The following is a 16627-nucleotide window of genomic DNA, read 5'->3' as shown; positions in this document are numbered from 1 at the left end:
GGAAAATGTGTGTGCTCTTGTTGCTCAATATTCTCTGCTGAAAGGATGCAAACCCCCTTTTAGCGGAGGTCGTGTACAGTTAGGTGTAAGTATAGGATGTGTTATTCTTTTGTCTTCTTTTAGGATCCTCAGGGATGGGACGGCTGTCCATCTCCATCTTCCTGGAAACACAAGAATTCAGGCAAGCAGAGTATCTTTTTCATGGGAAAGATGCTCTGGCTCAAAATGTGTATATGTTGTTAGCTGCAGGGACCTGTAGTTACTGTAGGAGTGCCTTATCCATCCTGTACATATGTAAATACTCATCAGAAGTGTATACAGCTATTTTTGTACGTAATTTATTTGTACAGTTATTCATCCAAGTTGTTTCCCTTTCCCTTTCCAACTTAATTTATGGGATGCTCTTGCTCCTGGGGGCCCAGGTGCCATTTTTTCAAATTTACTCAGCTGAGGGACCAGCTGATTTGTGGTGGGGGTGAGTGTAGCACCCTCTACCTTGGGTAGGTACTAGAGTTAGTTTTTTTGGCCAGTGCAGGTAAATTTAAGCAGGCCTGTTTGTTTTGATCTGGGGGCTGGGGAGTGGTTTAGTGTAGGCTGGTGACTCATAGCATCACCTTTTGGTTACCTTCCTCTGGCCTCTAGAAGATTCTAGAGGCAGAGGAAGGGAAGAGAGGTGGAGCTGTCTGGGGTATGGTAAGGAGCCCTGACCAATCCCCAACTAGGAATGGAAATGGGCAGGCCTCATTAAATACCTTGGGTCAGCCCAGCTGGGAGAAGTTGTTCGGGTGGAAGAACTGAGAGATGGAGTGTTAGGCTGTCGGGACCTTGGAGGGAGCCCCCCAGTCTGGGAGGGTGACCTTGGGCCAGGGGCTCGGAGCTGTGAAGGAACCCCACACAACCCAAGGGGTGTCCTGAACAGGAGCAGGAGAGGACAGCAGGAACACTGCTGAGCAAGTCTTCAGGAGGGATCCACCAGGTGTCAGTGAGTGACAGGCACAGTCAGGAGAGCTGGGAGAGGCATGCCAGGAGTGGATGTAGAGCCAGCGGGAGAGACTGAGATGTTACTGGCAAAGAAGGTGGGTGGCTGCAGCCCGAAGGGCTGTCAGAGTCCGCACAGGACTGACTGGGATCAGTAGTCCACGTCATTACAGCTAGCACTAAAAGACTTTCTTTCACCATTGGTTGCTACATCAAAGGGACCCTGCCAGCAAATGACAAATCCCTAAAGTTGGGCTTAATTCAGAGTTGGGCCTAACCATGTGCTAGCTATGCCAGGAACCAAGTATTGCACAGTTGAGAAAGTAACAGTCTACAAATAGGCGTTGTGCTAGAGAGGTCTGGAGATTTAGAGGATGTGAATAGCGGTTCCAATCAATCATTTCATCATTTAATACTATTGATTCTGGGCTTCCCATAATCCCTTTACCCCATCCAAGTTTAACCCCTCAAAAAATGACAAAAACAAAGCTGATGGACTGTTCATTGTCTGGAGAGTGACCGGAAGTGAATGCCAGGCTGGGCAGGGTGACAGGTGGAACTACTACATTCAGTAGCCCCATGGGGGTACCGCTACATATAATATTCTTATCTTGTTCTCATAGTCTGAATTATATGGATGGGGCCAAGGTTTACCACTGTGCATAGCAGGACAGTAGGTTCTACTATAGCCACTGCTGTGCAAACAGAAGATTCCTTCCTAGAGAATGTGGAAGAACAGGAGGGGTCATAAGTGTACAGCAAAGTAAAAGAACAAAAAAATAAGGAAAGAAGTCTAAAAATAGCAGAGGAATTGTGAATATCAGTTACTTGTTTTGCTTATAAACCATGCCAAAATCTCATTAAAAAATCTATCTGCTTAAAAAATGTATAACTGATAGAAAATATGAAAAACATAGGGTGAGGTTACTTACCTATCATGGCTCCTATGTTAAGAACTTGTCCAAATATACAACTCTGGGGAGGGTATGAGCCACATGTGCTGGTCAAAAAAATATGACTGTCAATACTTGCAAATCATTTCATCTAGATATTGAACACTTGCATGTCAAAACTAACCTGCACAAGTCTATTTCATAAGAAACAGAATAATGTGCAAAATGCAGCACCTCGGAGCAACCAATCTTCTTTCACTGCTCTGTCTGTAAAAAACCAGTGAAATTCACATTCTAAGTGGTTACTGCTCTTAACATAACATATCTCACTTGAACCACTTCTGTGGCTGGTCCTTGTATTAGAAACTTAGAAGAGTGACGGCAATAAAAAAGACCAAATGGTCTATCAAGTCTGCCTAATATTTTATTTACCATATTTATTTTTATTTATCTATTTTTTAATACTTTTAATAATATTTTAAACTGGTATTAATGGTAGAGACAAGTGCAGAAAGAGAGGAGAACCATTTTAGGTCTTGTCCAGATGTTTCAGGGACAGTGATCATCATTTGATCTGGCTTTCAAGGCACCACACATGTTTTTGTACTTCATTGTCTGTCTGTAGCATATTGAACATGTATTATGAATATTTAAATTTAGCAGCATAATTTAAGAGCAAAAGCTTCAAGGGGGAGAAGCAATATATTGTTTTTGGTGGTGAACCAAGTTCTGCTTTAGCGGTCTCTAATTCCTCTTAAATCCCATATTTAGTGGTTGCTGCAGGTTTCGTTTTTTAAATGTTCTATATTATTAAAGACAATCTCTCACTGAGCCGAAAAGTTGTATTTGTCTAACTAAAGCTGCCACTACCCAACTTCCAGGCTGTACAATAAGTTCCAGGACAATCATCTTACCCACAGAAATTTTGAACATGAGCTTCACTGCTCTGGAATGTGTATACAGCTTGTGAGTGATATAAAGGAAAATTTATTATCAAATACTTACTGTAATTTTCCTTTCCTGATGGACTCCATGGCAGACTACGTGTGGGTTAACCCCACCTCCTCTCCAATGCTAGAGGACCCCACTCCCATAAATTTGAGCTCACCACTAGAGACTGCTTTCCATAATTAGCCAACTCTTGACCAATGGGTGGGAACTCCATTGAGTCCATCAGGAAAGGAAAATTACGGTATGTGTTTGATAATAAATTTTCCGTTTTCCTGACAGACTCCATGGCAGTCTACGTGTGGGAAATAACTAGCCAAACCACACGGTTGGGTATGCTGAACAAAAGAATTTTAATTTTTCCCGTCAACCTACAGGATTCTTAAACCAAAGCTCACAGAGGATAGAGAAGCAGGTTCTATGCAATAGTGTGACATAAAGGTATTAATGGAGGCCCACAAGACCGCTGTGCAAATGACATCAGGAGCCACATGCCGGACTGCTGCCTACGAAGCTGCCATACCCTTGGTAGATTGTGCTGTCACCGCCTCTGGAGGAGCCAAGCCCTTAGCCCTATAAGCCTGCTGGATAGACTGGACAATCCAGGTCGCAATCGTTCTGGTCCAGGCTCGCTTCCCCTTGAGTGCAGAACAAAGAGATAGTCGGAGCGTCTAAAGGAGGAAGTAACTCGTAGGTATTCCTTCAGCATTTTGCTTACATCCAGAGGATGAACTTCGGTGGACCCCGGGGTCCTGAAAGTAGGTAGGACAATTTCTTGGTTCTCATGGAACACTGAAGAGACTTTGGGGTTTGAGCCGAGGATAGGAATGAGGACCACCCAGTTCGGGAAGAAAGCCAGGAATGGTTCTTCGTGACCCAAGGACCCAATCTCAGAAACTCTTTTAGCCGAAGTGATGGCTACTAGAAAAGCAGAAAGGTCTTTAATAGAAATCGGGGCAGATCCCGCGGTGCTTAGTCCAGATAGTGAGTCGAGGACAAGGGGAAGATCCCATTTGGGGAATCTTGGTCTTCTTTGGGGCCTAAATCTTGTTGCCCCATGGAAAAACCGAATAAGAGGGTGAACAGCCCATGATATTCCAGAGAAGGCCGACAAGGCAGAGACCTGGACCCTGAGAGCGCTGATAGACCGAGACAGATCTAGGCCGGATCAAAGAATCCGGCCTAGAGGATGAGAATTCAACAAACTTGGCCCAAATTCTTTCATAGACTTTATTCGTGCTCGCCCTTCTTGAGCCCATGAGGGTGGAAATTACTCCTGAAGATTCCAGCCTCTCCCTCTCAAGAACTAGGCCATCAGTCTCAGTAATGCCGGACAAGGGTGCAGGACTGCCCCCTGAGAAAGAAGGTCCGGTCTGAGAGGAAGAGGTACCAGGTCCCAGAAGCTGAGCTGGGTCAGGAGGGGAAACCATGGCCTGTTCGGCCAGTAAGGCGCTATCACCACCACCTCGACTGCTTCCGCTTAAAGCCTGCGTTAGAACCTGAGGATGATCGGGAGGGGGGAAAGGTGTACGCCCCGTTGAAGCTCCACTGATCTGTCAGGGCATCTATTCCAAAGGCCTGGCTGCAATGGCCCCGAGTGTAATGCTTCCTGATTTTGAAGTTGCAAGGGGATGCAGGACAAGGACAAGGATAGGATTTACTCGAACGTCTGCACATGAAGTGACCACTCGTTGTTGTCCATCTGTGTGCGAGACAGGACGTCCGCTTGGACGTTCTGGACACCGGGGGCGAAGACCTCTGAAATATTGGCCAGATTTTTCTGGGCCCAGGACATGATGGGCTTGACTTCTTGGAGCAAAGTAGAGCTCTGAGTGCCCCCTTGTCTCTTCACATAGGAGACCACTGTGGTGTTGTCCATCTTCAGTAAAACTGACTGCTTTCAGGAGATGAGTGAAAGATTGGAGGGCACACCAGGCTGCCCGTAATTCCAGGACGTTCCAGCCCGTGTTGTGAAGGCGGGCATCCCACTTGCCTTGAGCCAATTGTGACCTGCAAAGGGCTCCCCAACCAGCACCGCTGACATCGGTCGTGACTGCGACCCATGAGACGGGGCGATGGAGTGGCAGGTGAGCAGATTTCTGCACTGGAGCCACCAGAAGAGGCTGTTCCCCATCACTGAAGTTATGTGAGTGGACTGATTGTTGTCCCCCGAACTCCATTGTTGAGGAAACCCTGTCTGAAAAGGGCATAACCTCCAGGGGGTCTCTATGACCCCCTGGGGGTCATAGAGACCATTGTGCCAATAATCTTTAAGCATTGTGAGGCCTTTAGGTGTGAGGAGTTCAGAGCTTGTGAGATTCTTCCTCGAATGATTGGGATCTTTTCCACTAGAAGAGAGATGGTACTTTTTACCGTGTCGAACTAGGCTCCTAAGTATATCAGATGCTGGACTGGTTCCAGGTGGCCTTTTTCCAGGTTTAGGAGCCACCCGAATCCAATCGGTGTGGAGATAACCAGCTCCCTGTGGACTAACAGCTGCTCCTTGTCTTGAAACAGTAATAGGAGGTCATTGAGATAATGGTATAAGCTTATCCCTTTTGTTCTGATGAGGGCCACCACGGCCAGAAGAACTTTCGAGAAGACTCGAGGGGAGGTTGTCAGCCCAAAAGGGAGGCAGGTGAACTGCAGATGTTTTCTCCCCATTTGAAAATGGAGGTATTTGTGGAATTCCCCTGCCACAGGCACGTGGAAATAAGCATCTCCTAAGTCGATTGAGATTAGCCAATCGCCTGGCTGCACGGCTTGTTGGACGGTAGACAGAGTCTCCATTTTGAATCTCTTGTACTTTATAAACTTGTTTAAGTACGTTAGATCTAACATGGGGCGCCATGAACCGTTTTTCTTCTGCACCAGGAAGAGAGGCGAGTATACCCCTTGGAACTATTTACCTTTCGAAACCGACACCACGGCCTCCTGTACTATCAGTGACTCCATGTAGAACAGTAACACCTGTTTCTTTTCTTCTGACTGTGGAAGTAGGGTGGAAATAAATCTGGGGGGGAGGAATACTGGTGAAGGACCATGTATGGCCTGTGGAGACCATCTTGATGGTCCAGTAGTCTGAGATTGAGGCCACCCAGACGCGTCGGAAGAGAAGCAGTTGTGCCCCCACCCGACCCGCCTGGGCGGGCCCAATCTCAAAATTGTTTAGCCAGCTCTCGTTCACTGGACGCCTGGCTCTTAGCGGGTTTCCCACCACAGGACACAGGGGCCTGGAGCCACACACCCGCCCATGGCTGGGCCCTGGGCTATCTTGATACTGCCCGGCATCAACCTCGATCAATTTGGACATCGGTAATCGTAAGTGTATTGCTTGTAGGTCCAATGAGGAGGACAAAAAAGGAACGCAGTCTCTAGTGGTGAGCTCAAATTTATGGGAGTGGGGTCCTATAGTATTGGAGAGGAGGCGGGATTAACCCACACGTAGTCTGCCATGGAGTCTGTCAGGAAAGACAGACTCTCTTTAAATAAAACCCCATATATAATATATAGTACAATGTATCCCACCTGATATATGGAAAGCCTTCTGTGATGTTGACTGAACCATTAGTCACTGACATTGCATACCTGAAAAAAGAATAAATTATAATGATAAGTATAACCTGTGGCCAGATGAGCAATTCCCTCATTTAGCCCCAAAAATCCACAGGTTTCTAAATTTAGATTTTTTTAACGCCAAGCTCTTTTTGAAAATGACCCTCCACTCCTACAATACACACTTCATTAGGAATGTTTAGTAAAATAATCCAAATGCTGTTTTCCAGGTTTCCTTTACTGTTAAGCTCTATCAAAGGTTAACAGCTTAAACCCATGTGAATAAATCTCAGCAAAGGTTCATAATAGTAACAAGACTGCGGGATTTTGCAGGGTTTCTATGGTTTACTTCTCATGCTCTCAGTGTTAATTACTTTATTCAGTCAAGAAGGAGCCTCATAATTGCAATGTTTTAACTCTAACCACAGCAATTACATATTTTTATTCATGTTTAAAAGAAAAAAAGAAATACAAATTGGGCAGATTGGTTGATGTTCACTAATATCTGCATAACAGCCATGTTCAGGTTAGACGTCCAACCTCAAAAATCGATTGGCTCTAGACATCACCTATTGACCCGTCACATTTCTTCTGGATTTTTGGGTAGGCGGGGTTTCTTAGCATCTGTGATGCTTCTGCAGGACCATGAGAAGGTCATCTGTTTCCAAACTGCCCAAACCAATGAAGGCCAAAATCCCAATTATATTACTGGTTTTAGGGGCTAGGGTCCACAGGTAGTATTAAAGCTGTCAAAAGGCTTCCCTGGTTTGATAATTCTAGTTGTTTGGCTTTAATGTTGATCCTTTAATTTTAAAGACAGCTACTGTGACTTCAAAGTCACTGACCCAGAACAATTATGCAGCAAATGAAGTCTGAAGGATGACAGAATTCCTGGTATGCATACTTTTTTGGATTAGTGACTTTGGAAGTAGTGAAACCAATGAATCAGCATTATAGACAAGGAGAGGAGTATTTTTACCACCACAAATTTAGTTGATACAGCTGATTGGCAGAGATCTGAGTGTGGTTACTCTTAATATTCAGCATAAGTCAATCAAAGGCTCTCCTGCTTTCTTGCAAATACAAAAAACTTTTTAAAATAATTTTTCATTACATTTTTACAAAACTTGTCAGATGGCCAGATCTACTGGCCAAAAAGGTTCCTTTGTATCCCTCTCTGATTTAGTTTTGCTGTGTTGGGGGTCCTGGCTTTCCTCTACTTCATAGCTAAGTCCTGGCAATCACCACTCCAATGTAGAATGAGACTGTGTTTAGCCATGAAACCATAACAAGTAAGGTCCCAGAAACAAGGTAAAACTAAATCAGGGAATGGTGCAGAAGATGCTTCTCTGGCTAAAGGTAATAGCAGGCATCCTAAGTCGTACGCTTTTAGGTAGGAGTTTTACATTGAAAAAGTACACTTTAAGCTCAGCAAATTTCAAAATGTAACATTTATTGTGCAGGATGTAACTTACACTATCCATATTCCAGCTGTTGCCCATACCGTCAGGGATATCGGCAGAAGAGCCCATGCCCACATAATTTACTACCTAGAAATAAAGTGATTCAAGTTACTGATATAAACTCAATAAAGAATGCAACAATAAATACACCATATTAGCTATAAACACAGATATGGTGACATGGCATACTCATAAAAAGGTGTATTACCCGTTGAATAAATATTAGATAAAGTTGACTTTAACTCAACATTTGCTGATTCCTACAGACAAGCACTGATAAATACACCTGGCTTTATTCATACGAACACTAAGCGAAAAATTACCTGGAAAAATGTATGACATGAAAAAAGACACTCATCTGTCAAGACCAGCTGTTAAAAAAAAAACATAGTACTATTTTTCAGCGCAACGCAGTGGTGTGAACCGGGCACGCAGCAGACAAAGCATTTTGCCTTGTCCATGCGAAAGGACTGCGCTGGAATAGCTGCTCAACACAGCCCTACCACATCTGGTGTGAACCAGCCATCGTCCAGATACACTATATTGTCAACCCCAGTGAAAAATAACCCTACACCATAATCCCCCCTCCACCAAATGATTTGGATCAGTGCACACAGCAAGGTCCATAAAAACATGGATGAGCGAGTTTGTGGTGGAGGAACTTGACTGGCCTGCACAGAGTCCTGACCTCAACTTGATAGAACTCCTTTGGGATAAATTAGAGCAGAGACTGCGAGCCAGGCCTTCTCGTCCACATCAGTGCCTGACCTCACAAATGCGCTTCAGGAAGAATGGTTAAACATTCCCATAGACACACTCCTAAACCTTGTGGACAGCCTTCCCAGAAGAGTTGAAGCTGTTATAGCTGCAAAGGGTGGGCCGACTCAATATTGAACCCTACGGACTAATGCCCTGTACACGCGGTCGGACACTGATAGGACATTCCGACAACAAAATCCATGGATTTTTTCCGACGGATGTTGGCTCAAACTTGTTTTGCACACACACGGTCACACAAAGTTGTTGGAAAACCCGATCGTTCTGAATGCGGTGACGTAAAACACGTACATCGGCACTATAAACGGGGCAGTAGCCAATAGCTTTCATCTCTTAATTTATTCTGAGCATGCGTGGCACTTTGTGCATCGGATTTGTGTACACGCGATCGGATTTTGTTGTCGGAAAATTTTATAGCCTGCTCTCAAACTTTGTGTGTTGGAAATTCCGATGAAAAATGTGTGATGGAGCCTACACAAGGTCAGAATTTCCGACAAGGTCCTATCACACATTTTCTGTCGGAAAATCCGACCGTGTGTACAGGGCATAAGACTGGAATGCCATTAAAGTTCATGTGCATGTAAAGGCAGGCGCCCCAATACTTTTGACAATATAGTGAAAAGGCAAAAACTCCTATAAAACATAGTTCAGTTTGCTAAAGCAAAGACAGAATTCTGTCCTGACCCCAAAAATAGTCAAATTATTTCCTGGATCAACAATCTACCATGTCATTTCTTATTAATATTAGTAGCCATTTTTATTTCTTGCATTTAGAAACAAATGCAGTACTTTTGCAATCTATTTAGTTGGTTAAAACCAGCTACTGTGAAATATTATTCCACATTCTTATAGATCTTCAGAAAGTAATCCCAAAAGTGAACCTAGGGGTACGCCTCTTAGAACCTTGATCATTTAGAGTATGAATCATTAATCACAACTCTCTGAATATGGCCTACATGATACATTTCTATCCATGTATTGATTTACGTTATCCAAGCCTATGAATATTACCTTGCACGTTATCATATGGAATGATGTCAAACACTTTAGTGCAAATTGATTACAGCTATCTCTTTGGAGCTTCTGCTTACTTCTTTATCAAATAAAAATAGATTTGTTTAGAAACTTCTTGTCTTACATAAATCCATGCTGGCTATTCGGGGAAGTACGGTGTCTTATTGGTCAGCACGCATGTCTCATGCCCTGTGCACACGACCGGTTTTCCCGTTGGAATAAACTCTGAAGGTTTTTCAGACGGAGTTCCGATGGAATTCCGCTCAAGCTGTCTTGCATACACGCGATCACACCAAATTCCGACCGTCCAGAACGCGGTGACGTACAACACGTACGAGGGGACTAGAAAACAGAGGTTCAATAGCCAGTAGCCAATAGCTTCCATCTCGTACTTGCTTCAGAGCATGCGTCATTTTTGGTACATCGGAACAGCATACAGACGAGCGGTTTTCCCGATAGGAATTGGTTCTGTTGGAAAAATTTTGAATTTTCGACATAAAAAATCTGATGGGGCATACACACGATCGGAATATACGATGAAAAGCTCCCGTCTGACTTTTTCTGTTGGACATTTCGCTCGTGTGTGCATGGCATCAGTTTGAATCCCAAACCAGGGCACTTTCTGCAGGGAGTTCGCATCTTCTCCCTGTGCTTGCCTGGCTTTTTTCCCACCAGTGGTGGAACCAATAGGGTTGCAAAGGTCACACTTGCGGCTTGCCCTGGCATTCCACCACTGTGGGGGGCCCCAAGGCAGCTAAGGAACTGTAAGGCTCAGTTGACAATGCTGTAACCCCTAAGTCATGAGGCTTTCAATTCCCTTGCGATTTGCTTGCAACTTCCAGACCAGAGCAAAGGGCCCTGGGACCAATGGAAAGGGCCCCTGCAGTCAAGAGGACCCTTCATGGTTTCTGAAGGGCTTGAAGGTTCTAGTTACCCCTCTGCTTACCACTTTCTAAATACTTGCCGGTAGGTTAATTGTCTCCTGTCTAAATTGGACCTACTATGTATATGCATGCATGTAGCATAGGAACTCTAGATTGTAAGCTCATGGAGGGTTGGGACTGATGTGAAAGTATGGGCATTGTTGGTGCCATATAAATAAACATTGCTTATTTATTTACACTTCAATATGGGATCCTTTACCAATCCCTCACATATTTTCCCTACAATAGAAGTTAAACTTGCAGCTCTGTACCTACTGGGAGATAACACTGATCCCTTTTTAAACATACCACATTTCAATAGCAGGTCAATCGTGAAGGGGGAGTGGGTGGAGTCTTGGTGTGACATTGATTTTGATTGACATGCCAGGGCTTTCAAAGGAATGTAAAATGCAATAGGCCACCACCTCAAATGATGTCTTGACACCAGGCTGTAGTCTGATCAGGAGCGGCATTATACAAAAGGTGACAACAGAGGCATTTGGAGACAGAGGAAGCAGTGTTGTCTCCTAATTTCAGGAAGAGGACAGGAGAGCTTACAATTGCAAGGGAAGGTAGATTTCTGAATATCCTAGCTATATGCTAAACAACAAATTACATATTTAACATAAAACAAAGTCACATTACATATTGATTTTCTCATTTTGACCATAGTTCTTCTTTAACAGCGTAGAAACATTAGCTTAGAAATAACTGATTTCAACTCTTTGAGTATACATGCGTGTAAAACCCTCTGGTCCTGTACTTTTTATCGTTGAAGGCTCATGCACACAGAAGTTTATTGCCTCCAAAGTTCTCAAGTATAAAATTCCTGAATTGCTGTATGCACTTGTAGTCATGGATGTGTGTACAGTAGTTTTACCCGAATGTGGGACTGGTGAGTTCAGGAAATATACTGTACAAGCATGTGCAATAGTAAAGGCACGTACAGCCATTCACTTACATGGCAGGCTGCATAGGTGTGCGCAGCCTATTGCATTAGGGTGTGCACCCCAAAGCTCAAACACACACGTGTGTGTATGTGTATAGTATATATACATACATACATACGTACATACAGGCAGTCCCCAAGTTACGAACACCCGAGTTACTCCTACTTACAAACTGCCTCAAATGCCAGCCACTTGTGCTCCACGCTGGTCCTGGATACCTCCGGACACATCCCATACTGCAGTACTACATGTACTGCATAGCCAGAAGAGCCCCAGATAACATAACTGCATGCCCAGAACATCCCACATCCATGCACAGGCGGATGTTACACTTACGAATGCAGTGTTCCGACAGGAAGTTACACTTACAAATGCAGTGTTGTGACTTATGAACAACTTGGACTTACGAACAAACTACAGTCCCTATTGTGTTCATAACTCAGGGACTTCCTGTACGCTATATCGCCAAAAGTATTGGGACACCTGCCTTTACACGCACATGAACTTTAATGGCATCCCAGTCTTAGTCTGTAGGATTCAATATTGAGTTGGCCCACACTTTGCAGCTATAACAGCTTCAACTCTTCTGGGAAAGCTGTCCACAAGGTTTAGGAGTGTGTCTATGGGAATGTCTGACCATTCTTCCAGAAGCGTATTTGTGAGGTCAGGCACTGATGTTGGACAAGAAGGCCTGGCTCACAGTCTCTGCTCTAATTCATTCCAAAGGTGTCCTATTGGGTTGAGGTCAGGACTCTATGCAGGCCAGTCAAGTTCCTCCACCCCAAACTCGCTCATCCATGTCTTTATGGACCTTGCCAGCCAACAGCACAGCCACCTCTCCTCCGGGTCCCTCACTGCCCACAGTGGCGAGAAGGAGGGAGATCAAGGGAGACAGACAATACTAGTCGGCCTTCAGCTACACTAATGTGCACAGGGTGATTAGGGTGACACACCCGGCACACCCCATGCGCACGCCTATGGCAGACTGTATGAGCCATTTGTGGCTCCCCAGGCCTGCAAAACTGCCAGGAATTTTAAGCTTAAGAACTTTGGAGGTAGCACGTAGGCAGGTATAGTTTAATGCTACCCCAGGTAGTGGTAATTGTGTTTCTTGGTTCTTTCTTGGTGGGCTTTTTGGGTCTGACTTACTGGTTCTGTGTATTATAAAAGGGGCAGGGGTCCAGTCCCAGGGAGTCCATCCTGCTAGCCTGCTGAAATATGCCGAAGTGCCAGTTGATGGACATCTGGCTTCAAGACCCTTATACAGCCTAGGGGAATTGCTGGGACCTGCAGTCCGCCCTGAAGATGCCAATCCTGAATATTACCATCATGTACTTAGCCAGTTATGGGCTCTATCCTATGTAGGTATGCTGGGGCCAGCCACAAGCCTGAGTTAGGGATTTGTTTAGGGAAGGACTATTGCCTTTGTTTGACTCTCATGCCAAGTAGTTTAAGTAAAGCTTTTGAAACATTCTCCTTGCCTGATCTGACGTTACTAAAGGGATGTAATGCAAATGGTTACCAAGAGTAACGAAGGTTTCTCAAGCAGTCTTTCATGAAGAGTGTACATGTGACAGATGGGATGAGTTCTTGCAGGAGGAGTTGTTGTCACCCCTCTCTCCACAGTTGGTGTACAGAACACCCCCAGAAATGTCATTTCCTGCTTGTGTGATTGTCCAACTGAACTATGTTACAAGTCACATGTTAGGCACCACCTGTAATAGAAATGTAAGATTTGGTGAGATACTCCCCAAGGGTTAAATACTTCTAAAGGGTTGCAGACACTGCAACTTTTCTCACTAGAGCACTGAGAGTGCACCAGCTGATTATATTGAACCAGACCCTCCCATTCAGGATCAGTATCCAGAGGACATGATGAAACAAACATGGAGCAAACTTCAGAGCAACAAAAGGTAGGAATCTACGAAGTTTGTTAAAATATTTGCAATGTACGGGAGTTGCTTTTTTTTTTTAATTAAAAGTGGCGTTACTCTTTAACAGATTTCCAATACTTAAAGTGGTAGTAAAATCAGACAACCTAACTCCAAATCTGCAATATGCAACTTCATGTTGCCCTTTATATTCATTGCGCCGCATACATTATGCAAATAACGTGTTCTTACTTGTTCAAATAAACTTTTTCTGAACTCTCCAGCTAATATTTCACCGCCGACATTATAACTCTTGTCTTCTGCGTCCCAACAGTATTGTATTTCTGCCCTCACTATTTCTCTTTGACCATAATCCCGCGCATGCGCATCTGTCTTCAGCTCTGCTCTCTGTCTCTCCGTCTCTTCGTCTCCACAAACCCTGTGACGTAGCAAGTCACATGGGGTTAAGGCTCAGCATCTGAATGGAGTATGAGGAAGGAGTGTCGCGGGATCTTGTGGCTGACGTCAACCAAAGGAAATGACGCAGCCCCGGAATATACACGACATTCTTCCGGCATGAAAAGCTTGAAAAATATGACTAAACGCGCATGCGTCGGTGACATCACTGAAAAGAAAACTACGGATTACACAGAAAGCAAGCTGATAAGAAGACATAAACACAGAGCACACAGTGCTATTGGCTGCACTGATTAATTTTAAATAAACTTGCTAGACTGGGTTTACAACCGCTTTAAATGTGGTGGCTGTATTGGTTTTATTTTTTAGGCTTTTTTTTCCTTTATTTTCACCTGGTTATCCGGCCAGGAACACATTTTGGGTCTTAGGGTGTCTCTACTTTGGAAGGAGGTGCAACAGAAACACCTTTGGAAAGCAGCATTGTCAATCCAAGGAGAGGATAGTGTTGGAGCCACTAGCAGATTTAGATGGACTTGACTAACAAGTTGAACTCCAGCTAACACTTTTTAGGCAGTTTCAGCAACATTTTTCACTTTTGGGATAAATGTTCTACATAAATTAATAAAAGCCGAACATTGCACCCCTTCACTGTTAAAGCCAGGCTTTTTTTTGGCAGGAACGTGGGGGAACGCAGTTCCGGCACCTCCAGCACTGAATGTATGTAATAGCATGGGGTGTGGGGTGTGCTGGAGGGTCTATTGATATTGCCTGCTGGGGGATCTATTGCCACTGGTGGGGATCTGATTTTTTTGTGAGGGTCTATTGTTGCTGATGGGGAATCTATTGTTGCTGGGGGGTCTTATGTTGCTGGAAGGGATCTACTGTTGAGGGAGAGGTCTATTTTTACTGGCTTCTGTAGGATCTATTGATGCTGGCTGCTGGGAGATCTGTTGTTGCTACTGGGGGGTTCAATGTTGCTTGGGTGGATATTTTGTTACTGGGTGTGATATTTTGTTATGGGTAGTTCACTGTTGCTGCAGGGAATCTATTGTTGTTGGGGTGGAGTCCATTGTTGCTGGGGGAGTCTATTGTTGTGTGGGGATCTATTGCTGGGATTCTATTGTTGCTGGCTGCAGGGGATCTATTTTACTGATTTTCTTTTTATCATCAACGTGTTCCATACAAATGATTTAGCACCACAAAATGTTACTTGGTTCTGTATTCTCTAAAAGGGGCAGTACTGGTAGGTGGGTAGGGGGTGGTCAGAGGTAGGCAAACTAAACTAAACTAAAGGCACACATTCTTACCTTAGTTCCAATGGTCTGACGGCCGCAAGGTCCTCTGCCAGTGCCTGCATCTTCTCAATGGGTTCTTCTGAGTGCCAGTCTTTGGTCATTTTGATTGGTAGGTGCGGGGTTACGTCACCAATGCCCTGCCCCCCCCCACTCGCCCGCATGCACCAGCAGTGTGCCAGAATGTAAGCTGAGCTGTGCATGCCCACATCCCACAGCATCCTTAACCACTTGACGACCGCCTCACGCCGATTTACGTCGGCAAGGTGGCACGGACAGGCAAAATCACGTACATATACGTGATTTGCCTTCCGCGGGTGGGGTGCCCGAGGCGGTCGTCTTTTGTCCAGCGGCGATCAGAGGTGAGGGGGAGGCCATCCGTTCGTGGCCCCCCCCTCGCGATCGCCGCCGGCCAATCACATCATTCCTTTGCTGCTGTATGCTAAACAGCAGCAAAGGAAATGATGTCATCTCTCCTCGGCTCGGTAATTTCCGTTCCGGCCCGAGGAGAGAAGACAGGTATGTGAGTGCACAACACACACACACACACAGTAGAACATGCCAGGCACACTAAACACCCCGATCCCCCCCCGATCGCCCCCCGATCACCCCCCCCCCCCCCCCCCCCCGTCACAAACTGACACCAGCAGTTTTTTTGTTTGTTTTTTTTTCTGATTACTGCATTGGTGTCAGTTTGTGACAGTTACAGTGTTGGGACAGTTAGTATTACCCCCCTTTAGGTCTAGGATACCCCCCTAACCCCCCCTAATAAAGTTTTAACCCCTTGATCACCCCCTGTCACCAGTGTCGCTAAGCGATCATTTTTCTGATCGCTGTATTAGTGTCGCTGGTGACGATAGTTAGGGACCTAAATATTTAGGTTCGCCGTCAGCGTTTTATAGCGACAGGGACCCCCATATACTACCGAATAAATGTTTTAACCCCTTGATTGCCCCCTAGTTAACCCTTTCACCACTGATCACCGTATAACTGTTACGGGTGACGCTGGTTAGTTTGTTTATTTTTTATAGTGTCAGGGCACCCGCCGTTTATTACCGAATAAAGGTTTAGCCCCCTGATCGCCCGGCGGTGATATGCGTCGCCCCAGGCAGCGTCAGATTAGCGCCAGTACCGCTAACACCCACGCACGCAGCATACACCTCCCTTAGTGGTATAGTATCTGTACGGATCAATATCTGATCCGATCAGATCTATACTAGCGTCCCCAGCAGTTTAGGGTTCCCAAAAACGCAGTGTTAGCGGGATCAGCCCAGATACCTGCTAGCACCTGCGTTTTGCCCCTCCGCCCAGCCCACCCAAGTGCAGTATCGATCGATCACTGTCACTTACAAAACACTAAACGCATAACTGCAGCGTTCGCAGAGTCAGGCCTGATCCCTGCGATCGCTAACAGTTTTTTTGGTAGCATTTTGGTGAACTGGCAAGCACCAGCCCCAGGTAGCGTCAGGTTAGCGCCAGTAGCGCTAACACCCACGCACGCACCGTACAGCTCCCTTAGTGGTATAGTATCTGATCGGATCAATAT

At 45.1% G+C, this 16627-nt stretch overlaps 1 protein-coding gene across 1 annotated transcript in view; it reads right to left on the bottom strand.

Annotated features, from left to right (window-relative positions):
* Positions 1-16627, bottom strand: part of TMEM150B (transmembrane protein 150B) — a 95853-nt gene that overhangs the window by 33569 nt on the left and 45657 nt on the right. Inside the window, exons 2-4 of the mRNA XM_073602802.1 lie at positions 7850-7924; positions 6348-6407; positions 1911-1978 (exon numbers count right to left, since the gene is read on the bottom strand). Coding sequence (XP_073458903.1) covers positions 1911-1978; positions 6348-6407; positions 7850-7914 — 193 coding nt within the window. The 5' untranslated portion in view covers positions 7915-7924. The remainder of the gene's footprint in view (positions 1-1910; positions 1979-6347; positions 6408-7849; positions 7925-16627) is intronic.

This window comes from Aquarana catesbeiana, linkage group LG10 (genome assembly GCF_042186555.1).
Source record: "Aquarana catesbeiana isolate 2022-GZ linkage group LG10, ASM4218655v1, whole genome shotgun sequence".
Classification (NCBI taxonomy): Eukaryota; Metazoa; Chordata; class Amphibia; order Anura; family Ranidae; genus Aquarana; species Aquarana catesbeiana.
Note: the sequence above shows the minus strand (reverse complement) of the source record. Positions and strands in the feature narration are given on the sequence as shown.